Here is a 20,350-nt window from a genome sequence, read left to right on the forward strand (position 1 = left end):
CACACCTTTGACTCTCTAATTCGTCTTTTGCGATCATCATAGTTGGTGGGCCTTTGAGTTAAAATTTTAGCTTCCCTCTTTTCATATCTTATGTCGAACTGATCTGGTTTGAGAATCCAACCCTTTATATGCCCACGTTTTCCTATTCTGTTGATGAACATCCAGGCAGACTGTGCCCATTCCATATAGTAGCTGCCATCCAACTTGACTGTTGTAATTTATACTTCCAGACTGGAGTTGTCATGACTTCTCATGTGCAATACATTACTCACCACTCCAGAACAGTTGGGAGACCCCGCCCAACTGTCGCACTATTGTCATGCAATCTTTATGATTTAATGGCTTACAATACAAAAAACTATATTCCCATCATACGGCGAAAAAATACAGCACCAGCACAGAGACCAAGAGAAAACCCATTAATACCTTAGGTTCTCTCTTAACACAACCAAGAACCCAAACCAATCTAGATGTGATGTGTTTTCAACCTTCTTTAAAAAAATGCATCCATATAGAAAACATGGGAAAATAAAATCACAGCATACTAACCTCCTTCCGAACCCCCGATGTGTATATCGGGTTAGATCTATCTGCACATGTAACAGACATATCTACATTTTGCGGAGTTTTTTCCCCTTTTGTGATGCTTCAATTCACACGAAATATGTGGAATAAAAACCCAATATCAGTGTGGATTTTCCCTTGCTCTGATACCAGGTAGAAAACCCTTGATAAGTGACTTAAGTGATGGGGCCATCTATACAATGATAAATAAATACAATGACATAAATAAAGAGACAATTAAGACCGCTACTTCGCTAGGGCCCATTGCAACAATCCGATTCATAGTAAAATGTTCGAGGGCGGTATGTAAATTTCAAGGGACCTTGCCCCATCACATATGCTATTTGGTAACAGTCCAACCGCTTTTGAAGTAATAGTGGGGCTGCCCAAACTAGCCAATAAGAAATTTTGCCCAAGTAGCACCACTAAACCTTATCCTCTTTACATAGTGAAGGGGTTGGTAAGGGAACTAATGTAACCTACTAGACCAGCTTCTCGCTTAGGTACACAAATAAGGACCAATCTTGTAATTATAGGTGTTGGTTCTAGCACATGTGGTATGATTCGCATGTCTTGGTCTTGACAAGGAATGCTTGCAGGAATCCTAAACTCTGTGTCGTCAATTGTCTCACTATGTATGGTAAGTGACATTGATTTATTTGGGTTGTTAACTCATCTGTGTTTCCATACTGTCTGTCAAAATAGGCAAAGTTGTCATCCTAATCTTTTGAGGAATTAGGTTAGCTACACCTCTTCCTTGAAAAATTTCTCTGTGCTCAGTCTTTATTGGTCATGATATGCTGTATTAGACCAGTCCGTCAACAATTGATTGTTAGTTAATCATCTTTCAATTCACTAAAGGGCCAGTTTCTTTTAGATTATGACAACCGATTGTGGAGACCCAATCGATTATTGGACTCAAATTTAGTGCAATTTTAGGTCCAATAATTGGTTGGGGAGTCCACAATCGGTTGTAATAATCTAAAACAAACAGGGCCTTAAATTTCTTATCCAGCTTATACAATTGAGCTCTAAATATCCTAGTTTTGTAGCTTCGCAAATCATGTCATTATGAACAATAACATTTTATGAAGAAAGAGACATATAGTCACAAATATAAAATCATCAAATAAATTATCCTACCTGCAAGCATCTAAATAAAAATGACTAAGCCCTATTGAATTCTGATAAGGTTGTGCCCGACTAGTGGACCCCTGCCCTAGGTTTATTTTGTCAAACTATGATTTGGTTACCTTCAAAGGGCAGTATAAATGAAGGTATTATGTTTACATATGCATTTTATAAGGTGGACTTGTCTTGCCCTGTGCAAATTTGGACGTGGTTTGTGAGTTTATCAACTTCACATTTTGTCAAGTGTTGTTTCGATACTCATGATGAATATCTGTCTTATGCAGCTATAGCAGAGCTTTTGGACAATGCAGTTGACGAGGTGCATAGCATAATAACTAGTTTATTCTTTCTATTTTAGGTGAAGCTTCCGTGTCTTTGTCATGAAACACGGTATGGAGCTGGTGCTACTCAAGATGTAGTGTGTAAAGATTTGTTGTCCTTAGCAATAGCTTGGGTACCCTAAAACTATGTCACAAATATCATTCTCGGGAATTTCTCGGCAAGGGAAAATCTCGGGATAGATTTATTTATTTTTACTTTTTCCGGGTTTATATTGGGAAAAGCGATAAAAATAAAATTAATTTAAGAAAAAATAAAATAAAAATATCGGGATAATATCGTGATATTATCGCGATATTTTATTATAAAAATGAAAATATCGCTACATTTTTAAAATCGTGGGATTATTTTCATTTTATCAAAATGTTTCAATAAAAACACGATATTTTTGAAAATATCGGAGATATTTGTGACATAGCCCCGAAAGGTCTATAGCTTTTCTCATCTCAAAGCCAACTCATTGAACTATAAGTTAGCTTATTGATGTTGGCCCTGGCCTTTTCTCTTGAGCATTCAGATGTATTAAAAAATTTACATCAAATTCTGAATGAAAATGGACTGATACTGACATAATGTCCCCATATATCAATATGCAATTTCCCAGATTTGCCATGGTGCAACTTTTGTGAAGGTGGATAAAATCTACAATACCAGGAATAACAGTCCTGCTTTGCTTTTTCAAGGTATTACTTGCTGGAATAATTCTCCGTGATTTGGTAAATGGGTTGTCATTATCAAATGCTGCATCTTTAAGTTGCTGATAGCGGATGCGGTTGTTAATTTCAGATAATGGAGGTGGAATGGATCCGGATTGTATGCGGCAATGCATGAGCTTGGGTTACTCGTCGAAGAAGACAAACACAACAATTGGACAATGTATAAGATTTATGCTCTTCTGGTGTTGTTCTTTAGTTCTGCTTAAGCTAACTATTCTTGCTTTTGTTCAGTTGTCTTGTTTTAATTTTTTGATTACTTGTCGGTCCTTGGTGCACATTACAGAGAACATTGTTCAATTACTGTTTAATTTATGAAACTGTTGCACTTGCATACGAATGGCATACGAATGAACTACTTGGATGAACATATATAGAACTTTTTACTGCCTTTAGAGAGTATATTCAAGCTTATGTGATGCAGGAATAAAGATAAAAATAGTAAATTTGGAACCTGAAATAGAAATCATACTAGAAGCAATCTTAATTGTTAGAGATGTGTGTGTATGTGTTGCCTAAGGGCATAGTGGTCCTTGTACCTTCACTCTTTATATAAATACAAAAGTGAGGTGGAGAATACTCTAACTCACTCTTTCTCTCATCTTCTTCTCCTCTTCATCCTTCAACATAACATCAGAGCCCTAGGGTTGTGGTGCCCTAGGGACCCATTGAGGACCACGATCCTCAACCTCTTCCTCTCCATCTCCACCCCATACCAAACCACACCTCCTCCACTCTCGCCTCTCTATCTTGAGCTCTCCGCTGCACCTCGCCCCTTCTCCAACCTCCAACCTCCACCTCTGCCCCTGCCCCCCCCCCCCCCCCCCCCCCCCCCCCGGCCCTTGCCTCTCCCTCCTTGCATCCCCACGACCTCCTCCCTACGCCTCTCACCCCCCCGACCCTTGCCTCTCCTTCCCTGCACCCTTCCCGCGACCTTCTCCCACCTCACCTCCACTCCTCTCCTCCGGCACCCTCCCTCTCTCCTGTAAGCCCCTAACCCCCTTCCAACCACCCACCTCTTCCCCCCCTCCCCGCCAGACCCTAACCCTGTCCACATGTGTGAATCTCCAGCAATATTTCTGACACAAATAATTTAACTCAATTTCTATATCGATGGTATGTTGACAATTCTCAGTTTCTCACTAACTGGGTAGCATATCACCATTCTATATAACTTCCGTGCTGACATACAGGTGAGCCCAATCCACAAAAACTCCAAAGATGAAGGCCCTAATTTCTCTAACAAAACAAAGGTGACACCAACTGATGAAAATAAGCTCAGATAGAGATTGACCTGTCAGTTTCTTATCCTCTCCTTGTCTTGTGATGAATCTGGAGTCCACTCTCACATAAAGGCTTCCATAAATCATGAATGTCTAGCTCTCTGATTGAAAAACTGACTAGACTTTTCACACCACCTTACCCTCTTGATGATCAAACAAGAAAAAAGGAAAAAGAAAAAACACATACCTCGAAAAATGTCAATATATAAGCTCTTGTGTGGACTTGGTTGAAATTTTGACATATTAACCATAATACGTACATTTTGTTATGAAATACGTTTATAGCGTTTTGGTAGACATGATTGAAACTTCGCCCACATGAAACTTCACCACACATCAAAATTTCGTAAGAATTTTATTTCCAGTGAATATTGGTTTTGATGGGAATTGAAACGAAACATGCTGGTTCAAAATGAGCCGTCAAGTCGAATTTTTATACGATGGGCTGTTGGTCATGCTTAAAAAGAAATATGTATGTCTATAAAAAAGATCTGGCCAATCTAATCTTGACTTTTTCTTCATGCTATTCATTTTTTAACCCAGAATTTATCTAGGAACCTGGGCCAGCACCTTAATTTTTTATTGATATGATAAAAGAGTACAAAGAGGGGGACATACCACCTTACCTCCAGATCGACAAAACTAATACAAAAGACCCTACCTATCACTTGTAATGCCCAAGGTGTCACATTCTAATTCTGACTTTTTCTTCATGCTATTCATCGATGATTGTTTTGGCATGCTCTTTGGTTCTTGTTTTCATTGTGTGGAGAACAAAAAAATTTAGTATCTTTATCACTTTGGGCATCTTCAATCCATGCATTGAACGTATGGAGAAGAATATCTACTTGACCAGAAAAATTTTGTGATCAAATTTTGATAGCCTTGAGACTTGATATTTTTGTTTCTGTATTTTGGAATGCTTTGAGTTGAATTAACAGTGTCTTTTGACTTTCAGTTTGACATCCTCATGTTACAGAATTGTAGAATGTGATTTAGGCACTTTAATGATGGTTAGAGAATGATTTTAACTTCTCATGTTAGCTTGGTGGTGGTGGAGGCTATCTATTATGAACAATGATACGCAGGTTAATATTTTAAGTGAAAAAATGGTAAAAGGAAAACTGGTAATCACGCACGATGCCATCGCCACCGTACCAATATTTTTTTAATTTTCTTAAGGGTTGGTAAAACAGAATACTAATGTTCGTTTGAGTTTTTCATTCTTTTTCCTTTTTTGGTAAATTTTCCAAGTGTTGGGGTAATTCCTCTACTCTTTATAGCTTCGTTGCTTTATATGTTTTCTGAGACCTAGAAGATTGGTTTATGATGCAGATGGTAATGGCTTCAAGACAAGTACTATGCGACTAGGTGCTGATGCAATTGTTTTTAGTCGGAAAATCTGTGGAAGGTAAATTTACTCTTTATAGTTGCATATAGTGCTTCATACTCGTATTGTTCTCTTTCTTGTCTTCTTTTCTTCTTCCTCTTCTCTCTATCCCTCTACTGTAATCGAAATTCATGGATTTGATTGTTGATGATGTGTGGCGTTTGAGAGGATCTGATGATTGAACCCTACCGTAAGGTGAATATTAATTATTTCTTTTTAATTTGGCATATCTGTTATTTTTTGTTCTTCGTAACAACATATTTTTACTTGAACATATGATTGCTTTGTTGTTTGTGAAGGAATTGAAAAATAATGCGAAGAGATAAGGAAATGAATGTTTAGTAAATGAAAACAGTTTAATTTTCAGGGTTACCTTGACTTGTGGTTCTTTCCTCATAGCATGGTTTTAAATTCCATCGAAATCGACACGAAACTACAGAAATGCTTCTGTTTTCATTCTCATCGAAACACATACTGAAATTGAAACATAAATTGAAGCCAAAGTCGTAAGTGTATTAGTGGTATACTATACCACTACGTGTTATATAATTATTTTTATATGAATTGCATGTTAAATGTGGTGCATGCATTTTGTCTAAATATTTATATGAATTCCATGCGAAATATGGTATGGACTAAATGATCAAGTGTTCGATTTTGTTAAATCATTAAGAGGCCGTTTGGATATGCGTATTTTAGAATCCGGGGTTTCTTCAAAATTGTAGCTAAGAGACAAGAGAAGAAGCGGACCAGCCGTCGTTTTTGACTTCTCGCCCTTCTTTCCGTCAGCAAGAGAATAGCAGATCCTCTCATATTTCCAGGTTTTAGAAATCTCAAGATGCAGAAGAGAATTTTAAAACCTGGATTTCTCACTTAAAATCAGAGAAACACTGTCGGGAAAGCACACAACAGCTTGATCACGAACCCTCATTTACACTGTTTTCAAACTAAAAACCTGGATTCTAAAATCCGTGTATCCAAACGGCCCCTAAGAATTGTTTTTTTACTTACGTGATTGTTTTTCTTGGGATCAACTGCCATTAAAAAGAAACTTATGTGATCATTTTTTGAGTGTATTTATACTTATTCTAACACATCCTAAAGTTTTTATCTAAATGTACATCATTCATATGTTTCCATACATTTCCGTGATTTTACAGGATTTCCACCAAAATTTCCATCCGGGAGAGCCTCTTCCCGGAGGACTCTCTTACAAAAGTAGAATTGAAAACCAAGTTATCTCAGATGATTTAAGAGAGCCTCTTCCGAGAGGACTCTTCTACAAAAGAAAAGTCGAAAACCAAATTATCTTTGACTCAAGGAGTTCCTCTTCGAGGAGGGCTCTTAACAAAAAGAGGCGAAATTATAAAAATCTACTTTTCCTTCAGAAGGTCTAGAAAATGACTCGAGGGAGTTCCTCTTCTGGGAGGACTCTCATAAAAGAGTCAAGTTTACCATCTATCTAGGACCAAAAAAAAAAAAAAAAATCCTCCCCCGAGAGGGTTTTTTTACAAAAAAAAAACAGATTTTCTATGAAGCTCCTCTTTCGGGAGGATGAATAATTAAAATTTGTATTTAGATAGGGAACCTCTCAATGAATAATCAGAGGTGTTTTCTTCATTTTAAGAAATGTAATTAACGGCCAATAGGGCCGGAAGTGTACCCCCCACCAAAATTAATAAAATCTCTTCTCGCAAGAGGGAAATTTGATCTCAATGCATTTTATGTGTGTGATTCTCTTTATATGTGTGTGAAATTTATTGCAAACATTTTTTTGGCCCGCCTGGTGGGACATGAAGGACAAGAAGAAAAAAGAAGTGACTGTCTTCTTCTTTTGAGGAACCTTCCTGATGTAGGATCGGGAAGAGAAATAGAAGAAAGGGAAGATAAATAAAAGAAAGAGAAGAGAAAGAGAAGAATAGAAGAAGTAGAATAGAAGGAGAAGCATAGAGGAAGAAAGAAATCAGGGGGGGAAGTTCTCAATCTGCATCACTTCCTTTTGAGTCTCGTGGAAGAGAAGCAAAAGGATCCACCTTCTTCTCTTTTGAGCCTCTTGAAAGTGACTGAAAAGGACCTATTTTCTTCTCGGAGGAAGTCTGCAAAAAGGAAAAGAAAGCAATTAGTTCTAGAAATATTTTTATTACCTTTCTCTCTTTTTCTTTTTTCTTATCTTGCTCTTCTTATATTTCCCGTCTCTTTTTCTCCAAAAGATATGATCCCTTTCAAAAATATCTTCTCTCTATTTATAGAATTTTCTTGGAGTCGTTAGCAACTGCCACCTCATCCCTTATCTCTGACTCCATGATCTCAACATTCTCTTCTCGGAGTCGTTAGCTCCAGCTCACCCTTTATCTTTGATTTCATGTTATGAACTTCCCCTTTTATGGGGAGTTATGTAACTTCTTTTTATTGGGGGTTATGTAAAAAGAGGTAGGGGCAGACCGAAAACAACTTGGGTAGAAACAGTGAGGAAAGACTTGAGGGCTAGGAACATAACAGAGAACATGACGTTGGATAGGATAGAATGGAAGAAAATGATCCATGTAGCCGAACCCAACTAGTGTCAGGATTAGACTTGGTCAATTTGAGCCGGGTAAATCCTTTCACCTTCTTCATGAAAATTTTCTAGAGGATTCATTAGCCGACCGGTTTGAGACAAAGGCTTAGTTGAGTTGAGTTGAGTATGTAACTTCTTTTTTGAAACGTGAATGAATAATTTCTTCTTTGCAGAGATTTTCATTTTCGTAAATTTAAGAATTTCTTCCCTTCAGTCGTCGATTTTTCTCTTTTTGACTGAAGTATTTTTCATTTTATTTTTATCCCTTACTTTTAGGAATAAACATAATGTGTAACCATTTTTCTTTTCTCTTTTTTGTATCGAGGCATTTTGCCGTTACCCCTTTCGTTTAATAATTTTTTTAGTTCAGCATAAGCATAGTAGAGAGCGATGACACACTACCTTTGAGTTGATTTCGTTGCGATCCTTCTTAGTACTGAGATTCAAAATTAATGCTCCATTGAAGTCATATTGTGATAACGATGCAGTTCTTTTTTTGAATGGCAAAATAATCATTAATGAAAAGAAAAGATAATACAACGCTGACCGAGTTAGTCAGCGAAAAAGGAATAGATCACAAAAACAGGAATAGATCATAAAAAAAACATTTTGGTCCCTAACCTTGCTCTAGGCAAACTAGCTACACTTACAAGTTCCAAAAAAAAAAAAAAGAATAATTTTTTTTCGCATTAACATGTATGTAATGCCTTTTTCTGCAGATGTTCTCTATCATGCTTGCTTCCTTGCATGATTTTCATATTGTGGAATTGTAATTGATATTAGCAGCTGTGAAACTACCAGTTACTCCAAAAGCTTAAGCTGTCGGAGGTGTTATTTAATCTTTTATACTTTAACACTCCCCCTCATGTGTGACCCCTCTTTCTTTGGGTTGGTCTACACGTGGCACATCTGGCCCCTCTTTTAGGTTTGGCCATTGCATGTGGATTTTTGCTATCAAGGAGGTTTGAACCCAGGACCTTTGGCGCTGATACCATGTGAAACTACCAGTTACTCCAAAAGCTTAAGCTGTTGGAGAAAGTGTTATTTAATCTTTTATACTTTAACAGCAGCTATCATGCTCACTTCTTTTATCTAGAATCTCTGATTTTGCTACTTGTAAGCTCTTCCACTAGAATTTTGTTCATTATTTTCTTATTTTATTTTTAATTTTTTATAGCCAGGCAACACAAAGCATTGGTCTTCTCTCTTATACCTTTTTGAGGAGAACTGGACAGGATGATATAATTGTTCCAATGGTGATTCTTTTTCTTAATTTCCAGCAAACATTGAGGCCATAGTATTTTGGTATTTTCAATTTTTTACAAGATTTATTTGGCTTCATGGCAGGTTGATTTTGAAATAAATGATAACCGGGCACAACCTATAATTTATAGCTCACAAGATGATTGGAGTAACAATTTGCAAACTATCATTGATTGGTCTCCTTTTTCTTCAACAGAGGAACTCTTGCTACAGGTTTTTAGGATTTTACTAAGAATTCTTTGTAGACAATATTGGCCCCTCTTTTTATTTTTGCATCGCGGTATTTCATGTTAATTGTTCGACAATACACTATATGTTTTGTTCTTTTATGGTTTATGTTACTCCAATTATGCTCTTTTCTAACCATCCAATATATAGCTTGTTACATCTCATTTTCATTTTAAGGCACATCAATTCAATGAAAAAAGAAAGAAAATAAAGGTTTTTTTGTGGATTATTTGGAATTTTAGTAGCTGCACTTTCTAAATGAAGTACTAATTTCTACATGTATTTAAATTGTATTTAAGATGGGTACTAGAAGCAAGGAGAAGGGTGATGGGATGTAGATCTTTATAATGGACGGTGAGATCTACATCCCTAATCAATGGATCTTGAAGATGGTGATATTGATATAAGAGTTATTAGCTTCAGATCTGAAAGTTTGGACTGTAAATCTAGTGATGTGGACTGAAATACTAATTCCGCAGTGGTTTGGACCGTAGATCTGAGGGTTTGGCCTCTAATCTAGTAGATATAGTTTTAGATTTGATGGTTTGAGTTGTGGATCTATAGGTTTTGGGTTCAGATCTAGAGGTTGGTGCAGTTAATCACCCAGCATGGGATCTTGAATGGGTGCAGAAAATGATTGTGCTCAGCTATTCGATTGGTTGAGAGCAAAAGGTTGGCGGACAACACCACAAATGCTTGAGAGCAAAGTGATGGAAGACAATCACAAACATGGATGAAAGCACAAGTTATTGCAAACAACAAGAGTAGCTTAAAGCACAACTTATGGTAGACAACCACCATGAAAATGGTGCAAGCAAGAAGAGAAGGAAAAACAACGATGAAGAAGAAATGAGGGAAATAGAGAGTTCTTACTTGGATCTTTTGCAATCTTCAAAAAGCTTTGTGGACTTTGTGGGATCTTTCAAAAGCTTTGTGGACTGGATCTCCCTTGCTACGATACAATGATAACTTCAACAAACTATTATAAATACAAGGAAAAAGAGGAGAATGAAGCCACAGAAAATTGATGGAATTAGAAAACCAAGTCAGATCCCATGGCTTTTCTCCATTTTCTTTTATAATCATATCTCAAGCCAATTACAAGAATACCCCTTTTGTTTAGTACATTAGCTAAGGGGCATACATAGAATACCTTATTTAATTATATACACTTAAGATCAGTGTCATTGGGGTCGCTGCCCCTATGGATCCATGATCTGGATCGCACGACCTAAAACACAGTTCGTTTGCGACCCAAATTGCTAAAAATGGTGATCCGGGTCGCACAACCCCAAACACGATTCGTTTGCTACTTGGATTGCTAAAAATGGTGACCCGCGGGAGAGAGTGGTGCATGCCAACATACACTGAGTGAGAGCATATGTGAAATGGAAGAGTTGTGTTCACCCTTTGAGAGAAGCAATAACAAGGGTATTTTTCTCCAACTGCTTGGCTTACAATTTACACACATATATCATGCTTCCTCTATTGTCTGGTGCTCTTGAAATTTTTGCATTTCCCTTGTTGTCAAGCTCACCAAACTTGTCAGTTGATTTTCATTTTGTATTCTTTCCTCAGAGAGTTCACTTCTTTTGACATTTTTCACTAGTTTCCAATCATCGTATGCACTATTCATTTTGGGTTTTGAGAATTGATTTTTAGTCCAAAAATAATGATTGGACTCAAAATTGCATTTAATTTGAGTCCAATAATCAGGTTTGGACTCAAAATCAATACTCAGAATCCAAAACGAACAGGGCCTTATATCATATTTTGCATTGGAACTGGAACTTTGTTTTTGAATAAGTATGTATGGCATACATGAGGATTTTGCTTTTGTTTATTTAGTGTTTGTGGCATAGTTTCCAGAGTGGGAAGCGAGGGCGAAAAGCGATCTGGGAAGCGAGCGGTTTAGAAAAGAGACAAAGCGGGAAGCGAAAAGTTTTTAAAAAAATAAAGAGAAAATGTGGGGAATGCATCATTGAAAGTTAAAATGAATTATATAATAAGTCTTATTGAAGCAAAAAAAGAGAGATTGTAGTAGCTTAGGGAGGAAGGGTTAATATAGATAGGGATTACAAGTAGGAAAGAAGACTTTGTGACCGACCAGAATCACTAGTTTTAGGAATTTATAGTTTCACATGTGTTATTCATATCTATCTAGTGTCGAGTTTTTGGAAAAAGTTCCACATAATTTTCATTTGAAAGTTAAGATGAGTTTCTAGTTTTAAATGCTGTTTTTTTTAATAAGATCCTTCAGCATTATCAAAAGGAGAAAATATTCTTAGGAAGAAGTAATCACCTAAATAGGAAGCGTACTCTTAATTAGGAGGCAACATGTAGGAAGCATATGAGAAGCGCACTTCCCCTAAATTTGGGAAGTGAGAAGAACTTAGCTTGTGAAGCGAGTTCTAAGGGAAGCGGGCTTTCCATCCAACTAGGAAGCTTCCAGTAACTATGGTTTGTGGTAAGGACTGTGGAACGATATTGTTGTGAAAAAGTGTATGGAATTATATATATATATATATATATATATATATATATATATATATATATATATATATATATATATATATATATGAGGAAAATGATTGTGAGCTTGAAGCTCATATAGCTTATATGAGCTTGAGGGCCCAAACACATGTGGGCCCACATTGTTAGGATAATCCAAAGCATTCATTTGAAAGGCCCTTACATAGATAGGGTGTGTACAAAAAAACAGCTCCATAGGATCATCCTAACCCATCCAAAAGGAGAGGGCAAAATAGACAGACACCGTTTGCCACAAATCTGCCCATTTTTGCCCTCCGCTTTTGGAGGGGTTAGGATGATCCAATGGAGCTGATTTTTGGTACACACCCTATCTATGATGGGGCCTTGCAAATGAATGGTTTGGATCACCACAAAACATGTGGGACCCATGTGTTTGGGCCCTCAAGCTCATATAAGCTATATGAGCTTCAAGCTCACAATCATTTTCCTCTATATATATATATATATATATATATATATATATATATATATATATATATATATATATGAGGAAACTGTTGGTGAGCTTAAGCGCACCAAACTTATGGTGCGCTTAAGCTCCCCAATCACATGGGTCCCACATTTTCTGTGGTGATCCAAACCATTCATTTGCAAGGCCTTATGATAAATAGGGGGTGTACCAAAAATCAGCTCCATAGGATCATCCTAACCCCTCCATTTGTGGAGGACAAAAAATGGGCAGATTTGTGTCTGTCCATTTTTGTCCTTCACAAATGGAGGGGTTAGGATGATCCTATGGAGCTGATTTTTGGTACACCCCCCATCTATGTAAGGGACTTTCAAATGAATGCTTTGGATCATCCTAACAAAGTGGGCCCCCATGTGATTGGGCGCTTAAGCTCACCATAAGTTTGGTGAGCTTAAGCGCACCAATAGTTTCCTATATATATATATATATATATATATATATATATATATATATATATATATATATATATATACATAGAGTAAAGGGTTCCCGCGCTCGAGCGCATATAACTTATCTGTGCTCAAGTGCAGGAAACAAGGGTGGGGCTACATTGTTGGGGTGATCCTAAGCATTCATTTGAAAGGCCCCATCATGGATGGGGTGTGTACCAAAAATCAGCTTCATTGGATCATCATAGGGTGTCCATTTGTGGGGGTGAAAATGGACAAATACTGTTTGTCCACTAATCTGACCATTTTTTCACCCCACAGATGGACACCCTAAGATGATCCAATGGAGCTGATTTTTGGTGGACACCCTATCCATGAAAGGGCCTTCCAAATGAATGCTTTGGATCCCCCCAACAATGTGGGCCAACCCTTGTTTTTGCACTCGAGCGCAGATAAGCACAGATAAGCACTCGAGAGAGAGAGTAAACAGTTCCTGAGGTGGCGCTAGCGCTACCTTATATGAGGCGGCGCTCACAAAACATAGGGGGCCCACTTTGTTTGGATGATCCAAAGCATTCATTTGATAGGCCCTCACATAGATAGGGTGCCCACAAAAAATCAGGTCCATAGGATCATCCTAACCCTTCCATTTGTGGAGGTTTAGATTTATGGAGGTTTATACTCATCCATTTTAACCTCCACAAATGGAAGGGTTATGATGATCCTTTGAAGTGGATTTTTTGTGGGCACCCTATCTATGTGAGGGCCTATGAAATAAATGCTTTGGATCATCAAAACAAAGTGAGCCCCCTATGTTTTGTGAGCGCCACCTCATATAAGGTAGCGCTAGCACCACCTCAGGAACCCTTTTCTCATATACATATATATGAGGAAAGTGTTTCTAGTCGGTCGGCTAGAGAACCTTCTCTAGTCCGCCGACCAAAAAACACAGTGGGCCCACATTATTTGGATAATCCAAAACATTCATTTGATAGGCCTTGGCATAGATAGGGTGTGCCCAAAAAATCAGCTGCATAGGATCATCCTAACCCTTTGATTTGTGGAGGTTAAAAATGGACAGATTTGTGGAGTTTATACGCGTCAATTTTAACCTCCATAAATCGAAGGGTTAGGATGATCCTATGGAGATGATTTTTTAGGCACATCCTATCTATGTCAGGGCCCATCAAATGAATGCTTTGGATCATCAAAACAACGTGGGCTCACTGTGTTTTTAACCTCCACAGTCCATTTTTAACCTCCACAAATCGAAGAGCTAGGATGATCCTATGGAGCTGATTTTTTGGGCACACCCTATCTATGCCAGAGCCCATCAAATGAATGCTTTGGATCATCCAAACAACATGGGTCCACTATGTTTTTGGTCGGCGGACTAGAGAAGGTTTATAAACGTCCATTTTTAACTCCACAAATCGTAGGGTTGTGATGATCCCATGGAGCTGATTTTTTGGGCACACCCTATCTATATGAGGGCCTATCAAATGAATGCTTTGAATCATCCAAATAATGTGCCCCCCCCCCCCCCCCCCCCCCCCCCCCCCATGTTTGTGAGCTCTGCTCAAATGAGCTTATCTGAGCAGCTGCTCATAAACCATTTCCTCTATATATATATATAACCCAAAATATTGAACCAACTAAGCCTACTCCCATCGTACCGTATTCTACTAACCATTGCATCCCGTACAGTGTACCTGAACGAACCACGTTATAGGTAACATTGATTAAGATTTTGCGTGTATACGATTGTTTTCAAAGGCATTTCCCTGTGACTTATATACACCCAATGATGGTGTATAAAAGTTGGATATATTCCATATCCAGGACTAAGATGATCGTTTGAATTGAAGGAAAAAGTCTATTTTGTCTTTGGTAGAATAGATGTCTGAAATGCCCCATTTTTGGGTGATTAAAAGATAAATTGCCTCTTTAGAGGAGGTAAATGAAGGCATATCCTCTAATGTGGCATTTGCCACAGAGATGGAAATATGGAATTACGTCCTCACTTCCCTGTGTAAGAAGCTTTTCTTTTTTCTTTTTGCAGCAGCTCAAGCTGCCTGTGAAGGTGTATTTATCTTTAACGACCACCGTTTGTGTGCATATTGAATTTCCAGCTCACTTTTATGGTGGCTATAAGTAGGTCAGGTTTGTGCCTTAAGTCTCTTTGAAGCATGATCGAAGAAATTTAGCAAGAAAAGGGACAAAAAGTCCTCTAATAAACAAAAGCTATGCGTGGAAAGGACTTGCGTCCCTCCGACATAGGTTTTAAAGGCCGCAGGAAGGCTATGCAGCCCACCTACTCTCACCTCTTTACATTCCTGTTCTGAAAATGTTGGTGCCATGATGATGCCTGTTATTCTCACTAAATGGTCCACACACCAATTCCTCTTCTTGTCTATCATCCATAGATTGAGACCTTTCTTAGTGACTTTTGGAAAGAGATGGGTTTGGGTTTGGGGACTGGCCACCTGAGCACTACTCTATATTGAGAAAGATTGTGGGGACCTCAATGCTAAAACTAGCTTTGCTTGTTATGTAACAAGCCACCCCACACGACAACCCATTGGAAACAAAAGTCCAAACTTTTCAGTTGTTGATTTCAATCTTTCTCTTCACTGGTTTTTGGTTTTATGATTTAATGTTACTCCTACACTGTTTTATATGCTTTTCATGACTTCCTGTTGGCTGACAATAAATTGCTTGTATGTAAGTACCGTAAATTTTTAACTTTTGCATTTTGCTAGCTGCTGCAATCTCAATTTTACCTATTTCCAACTGTATTTTATTGATTGCTTTTTAATTCGATCATTTGAGAGGAACTGTTCTATGGAAACTCAGACTATGCATTTTGTTATGCTGCCTATTTTAATGGTATCGTTAATAGCCCATTTTTCTATTTTCAGTTTGAGGATATCAGACCTCATGGAACAAAAGTAATAGTATATAACTTATGGCTCAATGATGACGGAGACTTGGAACTGGATTTCGATGACAATGAGGAGGTACTTCCTAATTATTTGGTGATGTGTAATCTTTTCCATATGACGTTTCTCTATAAATGATTTTTGAGCTCTTCTGAGGAGACATCTATTGATTGCTAGCAAAAACAGTTGATCCATTTGAATATCTATCATTTGGTTGATGCCACTTCATATATACTCTCTTGGCATATTATTCGCATTGGCATCTTGGTTTGTGGCAATTCCTTTACATCTTGGGATTTAAATCTGCCAGAGTTTTTTTTTTAGCAGTATGTTAAATCATTTAACTCAAGCCTTTGTACCAAACTAGTTGGGGTCGGCTTATGAATCCTTTAGAAAATTTTCATGAAGAAGGTGAAAGGATCTACCCGGCTCAAATTGACTAAGTCTAATCCTGACAGTAGTTGGGTTCGTCTACATGGATCATTTTCTTCCACTTTCTCTCCAATCCAAGGTCATGTTCTTTGATATGTTCCTAGCAATCAAGTCTTTCCTCACTCTTTCTACCCAAGTTGTTTTCAGTTTGCCCCTACCTCTTTTTACTCCATCAACTTAGCACGAGTCACTTCTTCTCACTGGAGCATCCAAATGCCTACGTTGGATATGCCCAAAACTCTTAAGTGGCGCGATTTCATCTTCTCCTCAATTGGTGCCACCCCCACCTTTTTACGGATGTCTTCATTTTTAATTCTATCTAAACTTGTGTGGCCGCACATCCATCTAAGCATTCGTATCTCCGCTACACTCATCTTATGCGCATGCTGCTTCTCGGTGGCCCAACATTCTGAGTCATACAACACGGCTGGCCTCACAACTGTCTTATTAAACTTTCTCTTCAACTTGGTAGGTATTTTACGGTCGTAGAACTCCTGAAGCATGCTTCCACTTCAACCAACCTACTCTTAATCTGTGGCGAACATCCTCTTCAATCTGTCCTTCCTTATGTAAGATTGAACCAATATAGCGAAAGATATCCCTCTTAGGTACCCCTGTCCAGGCATATTTACTACATCCTCGCCCCGCCTTCTTACATTACTAAAGTTGCACTCCATATACTCTGTCTTAGTCCTACTAAGTCTAAAACCTTTGGATTCCATAGTAGTTCTCCATAACTCTAACTTAGCATTAACTCCTGCTTTGGTTTCTTCAATTAATAGTATGTCATCTGCAAATAACATACACCGCGTCACCTCATCATGAATACCCTCCGTAAGTTAATCCATAACTCGCGTAAAAAGATAAGGGCTTAGAGCTGATCCTTGGTACAATCCTATTGTAATTGGAAACTGACGTGGCATCCGTAGTTCTGACACTAATTACTGCTCCATCGTACATATTTTTAATGACATCAACATATTTAGTAGGCACTTTTTTCCTTTCAAGGACCCACCACATAACACTCCTGGGAACCCTATCATACACTTTCTCCAAATCAATGAAAACCATATGAAGGTCCTTTTTATTTTCTTTAAATATCTTCATTAACCGTCTAATCAAGAAGATAACTTCCATAGTCGATCGTCTGGGTATGAAGACAAATTGATTCTCTGACACCTTAGTCTCTCTTTTTTAGTCTATGCTCAACTATCCTCTCCCAAAGCTTCATGGTGCGACTCATTAGCTTAATTCCCCGGTAATTGGTGCAACTCTGAATATCCCCTTTATTCTTATGAACATGTACTAATGTACTCTTCCTCCACTCATCAGGCATCTTCTTAGTCTTTAAGATATTGTTAAATAATCTAGTTAACTAAACCAAACCCACATCACCCAAGCATCTCCAAGTCTCAATAGGAATATCTTCAGGCCCTATAGGCTCACCTAATTTCATATTTTTCATAACTACTTTTAGCTCTGATGTTCGGAATCGGATTCTACGAATAAACCTTCGGTTTGTATCATCAAAAGCGTTATCAAGTTCTCCCAAATTCTCTACAGGTTCTCCATTAAACAACTTATCGAAGTAACTTCTCCACCTCTCTTTAACCTCATTTTCTCTTACTAACAACCTTTGATTCTAGTCTTTGATGCATTTTATATGATTCAAGTCCCTGCAGTATGTTAAATAAACAATATAAATTTGTAGTCAATATGCATTAATATAAATTCTCTATGTATGCCCACACAAAACATATTTCCTGCATGATGGTCTATATGTGCATCAGAATTCTTGCTGCTAAATGTCGTTCCTATCTTGATTAAAAAATGGCAACTTGACGCTATGGTGAGTCAATCCAAATTTAAGCAGAAAACTTTTGTAAATAATTTATGTGATTTAAAGTTTACGCATTACGAGTTTGCTTATTTATGTTCTATGCATTAGGACATTGGGAACAATTTTTAGTAGCAATGGTTAAAATGAATTAGTGATTGAATTGTTCAAACTATCATGAATAAATTAATTTAAATATAAAAATTGAAAAAATAACGAAAATTAAAATGGAAGGGGAAATAGGAACACATAAAAAACAAAATGATATGTGAAGGGGAGACCTTTAGTTGAGAGAGAGAGAGAGAGAGAGAGAGAGAGAGAGAGAGAGAGAGAGAGAGAGAGAGAGAGAGAGAGAAAGAGATAGTCATATAGTTTGTATTCTTCCTATTTGCATAAGAAATGCAAGTAAAATACACGATAGTTGTCAGTACGAGAAGCAGAGCGTGAATCGAGGTCTCTTGGGAAGGTGGGAAGCGGGAAGTATGAAGGGTCCGGGAAGCACGGAGTGAAATGACAGGGAAGCGATGGGATAGTGTGAAGGGAAGCGATGGGATAGCGTGAATGGGTGTTTCTAAATTATAAGTTTCTAAAATTCCTCAAAAAAGTTTATTTCGTGTAATTTGGGAAAATCCTTGATTCTAATATAAAACTACCTTGATGAATGTATTGCAGAAAGCATATACTTCACATATTCTACGGCTAATAATCGAAAATGTAGTTACATCGTACTAGAAGTAGACTATTTTCTTCAGAAAATAATTTGTCGTTCACAACAGCAACTCCAGTAGGATCTTCAACATTTTGCCATCCTAAATCATCTGTTGTGAAAATAACTGGGTCATCCTCTGCAACCCAATCCATCATAACATCATAGTTGAAAAGATCCAATTTTATTTAAAGGAAAATCACTGTTACCTGAAATGTCTTTGTTGACCAGACGAAATGAAAAAAATTTAGAGACCAAATTATAAGATTTTTTTACGTGACTTTTGGGATTTAATAATGTTTGGACATGATAGAATTTATGAGTTTTTAAAATTGGCAAAATAGCCTTCCGTTTGAAGTTAAGATTTTCACCTGGCCAAATAACCGAAAAAGGTTGGATTTTGTACTAAAACTAGAAAGTTGACCTTTTATCCTTTTAGAACGGGGTCCTGAATAAATCTATATAGGGAAGAGGGGGGAAGGGGTGTTCCCTTATTTATATGTAAATCTTAAGTAAATGGACATTTACTTAAATGACTTTCCATGTAAATGCCTAGTCCTTGTATTTCTTGTGTGCTTCATCAGAGAACTAAGAACAAGCCGAAACGGAAGGAAATCCTGATTTAAAAAAAAAAAAAAAAAAACCCGAAACGCAAATCCCCTTGGACCTAAAACACGTTCCCCAAACAGGGAAATATGTTTCCTAGGAAGTGGGTAGCGCGCTTCCCACGTTTCAGAAATGTGCTTCCCCCACATTTTGGGAAGCATGCTGTTTCCCGCTTCAGAGGCACGCATCCCGGGAAGCGCACTTCCCACCCCTTGTAGGTGTTTCCTATAACATTGAAATAGAGAACATTTTTTAAAGTTGTATTCTTTGAGGGAGACACATACCTGTTCTGTTTTAGCTGTAGGGATACAAGAGTAACATATCAAAATTAGAATTGAGTTTTTTTTTTTTTTTTTTTTTTTTTTTCGGACTGATTAATTTATTTTATTGTGTATTTAGGTTATTATTAGGATCATTTTAGATTGTTTAGACTATTAGGTTTCTCTTTCTCAGATTTCGCTTTTGAAAACAATATCATGAGGATAGCTTTTTCTTCTACATTATGACTTCTGAAAGTGAACTCTATGGTTCATGGAATTTGTATCTAAATATACTCTTCTCATGATTATTTTCCATTAGGTAATTTTCGTTTTTGTCAGTCCAGATTTTATCGTGGATTTTGCAAATCAGGACGAATGGTAATTTGTTAGAGGCAACGGGAGTTTCTAACGAAGTTCTCAGATGCGCCTTTACTGTATATCATATTACATAAGCTGGTTGGATAAAGATTTTTACTTTTGATTCTCTTGCTTTGGCATTAGACGTAGAAATGAATTAAGTTGAGCATAAACTTTACAGTGATAGAACTGTTGAACTGTAGTGATAATCTCTGTGCCCAAGACATTTTTTTACTGACAATTGGGACTTAGAGCTGAAAATTGGGACTTGTATTACTTTACTGAGAAATATACATATGCTACTTTAGATGAAGTGCCTCCTCTCCATGCA

At 37.5% G+C, this 20,350-nt stretch overlaps 1 protein-coding gene across 2 annotated transcripts in view; it reads left to right on the forward strand.

Annotated features, from left to right (window-relative positions):
- Nucleotides 1-20,350, forward strand: part of LOC143858906 (protein MICRORCHIDIA 2-like) — a 44,970-nt gene that overhangs the window by 3,644 nt on the left and 20,976 nt on the right. For both annotated transcript variants that reach the window (XR_013239074.1, XM_077369595.1), the window contains exons 3-9: nt 1,980-2,014; nt 2,639-2,717; nt 2,821-2,910; nt 5,366-5,441; nt 9,155-9,233; nt 9,325-9,453; nt 15,801-15,899. Coding sequence is in view for 1 of the 2 variants with exons in the window: in XM_077369595.1 (XP_077225710.1) it covers nt 1,980-2,014; nt 2,639-2,717; nt 2,821-2,910; nt 5,366-5,441; nt 9,155-9,233; nt 9,325-9,453; nt 15,801-15,899 (587 nt within the window). In the remaining variant the exon portion in view is untranslated. The remainder of the gene's footprint in view (nt 1-1,979; nt 2,015-2,638; nt 2,718-2,820; nt 2,911-5,365; nt 5,442-9,154; nt 9,234-9,324; nt 9,454-15,800; nt 15,900-20,350) is intronic.

Source organism: Tasmannia lanceolata, unplaced genomic scaffold, assembly GCF_043159265.1.
Source record: "Tasmannia lanceolata isolate RefF3 unplaced genomic scaffold, GAP_Taslan_0.1 ptg000029l, whole genome shotgun sequence".
NCBI lineage: Eukaryota > Viridiplantae > Streptophyta > Magnoliopsida > Canellales > Winteraceae > Tasmannia > Tasmannia lanceolata.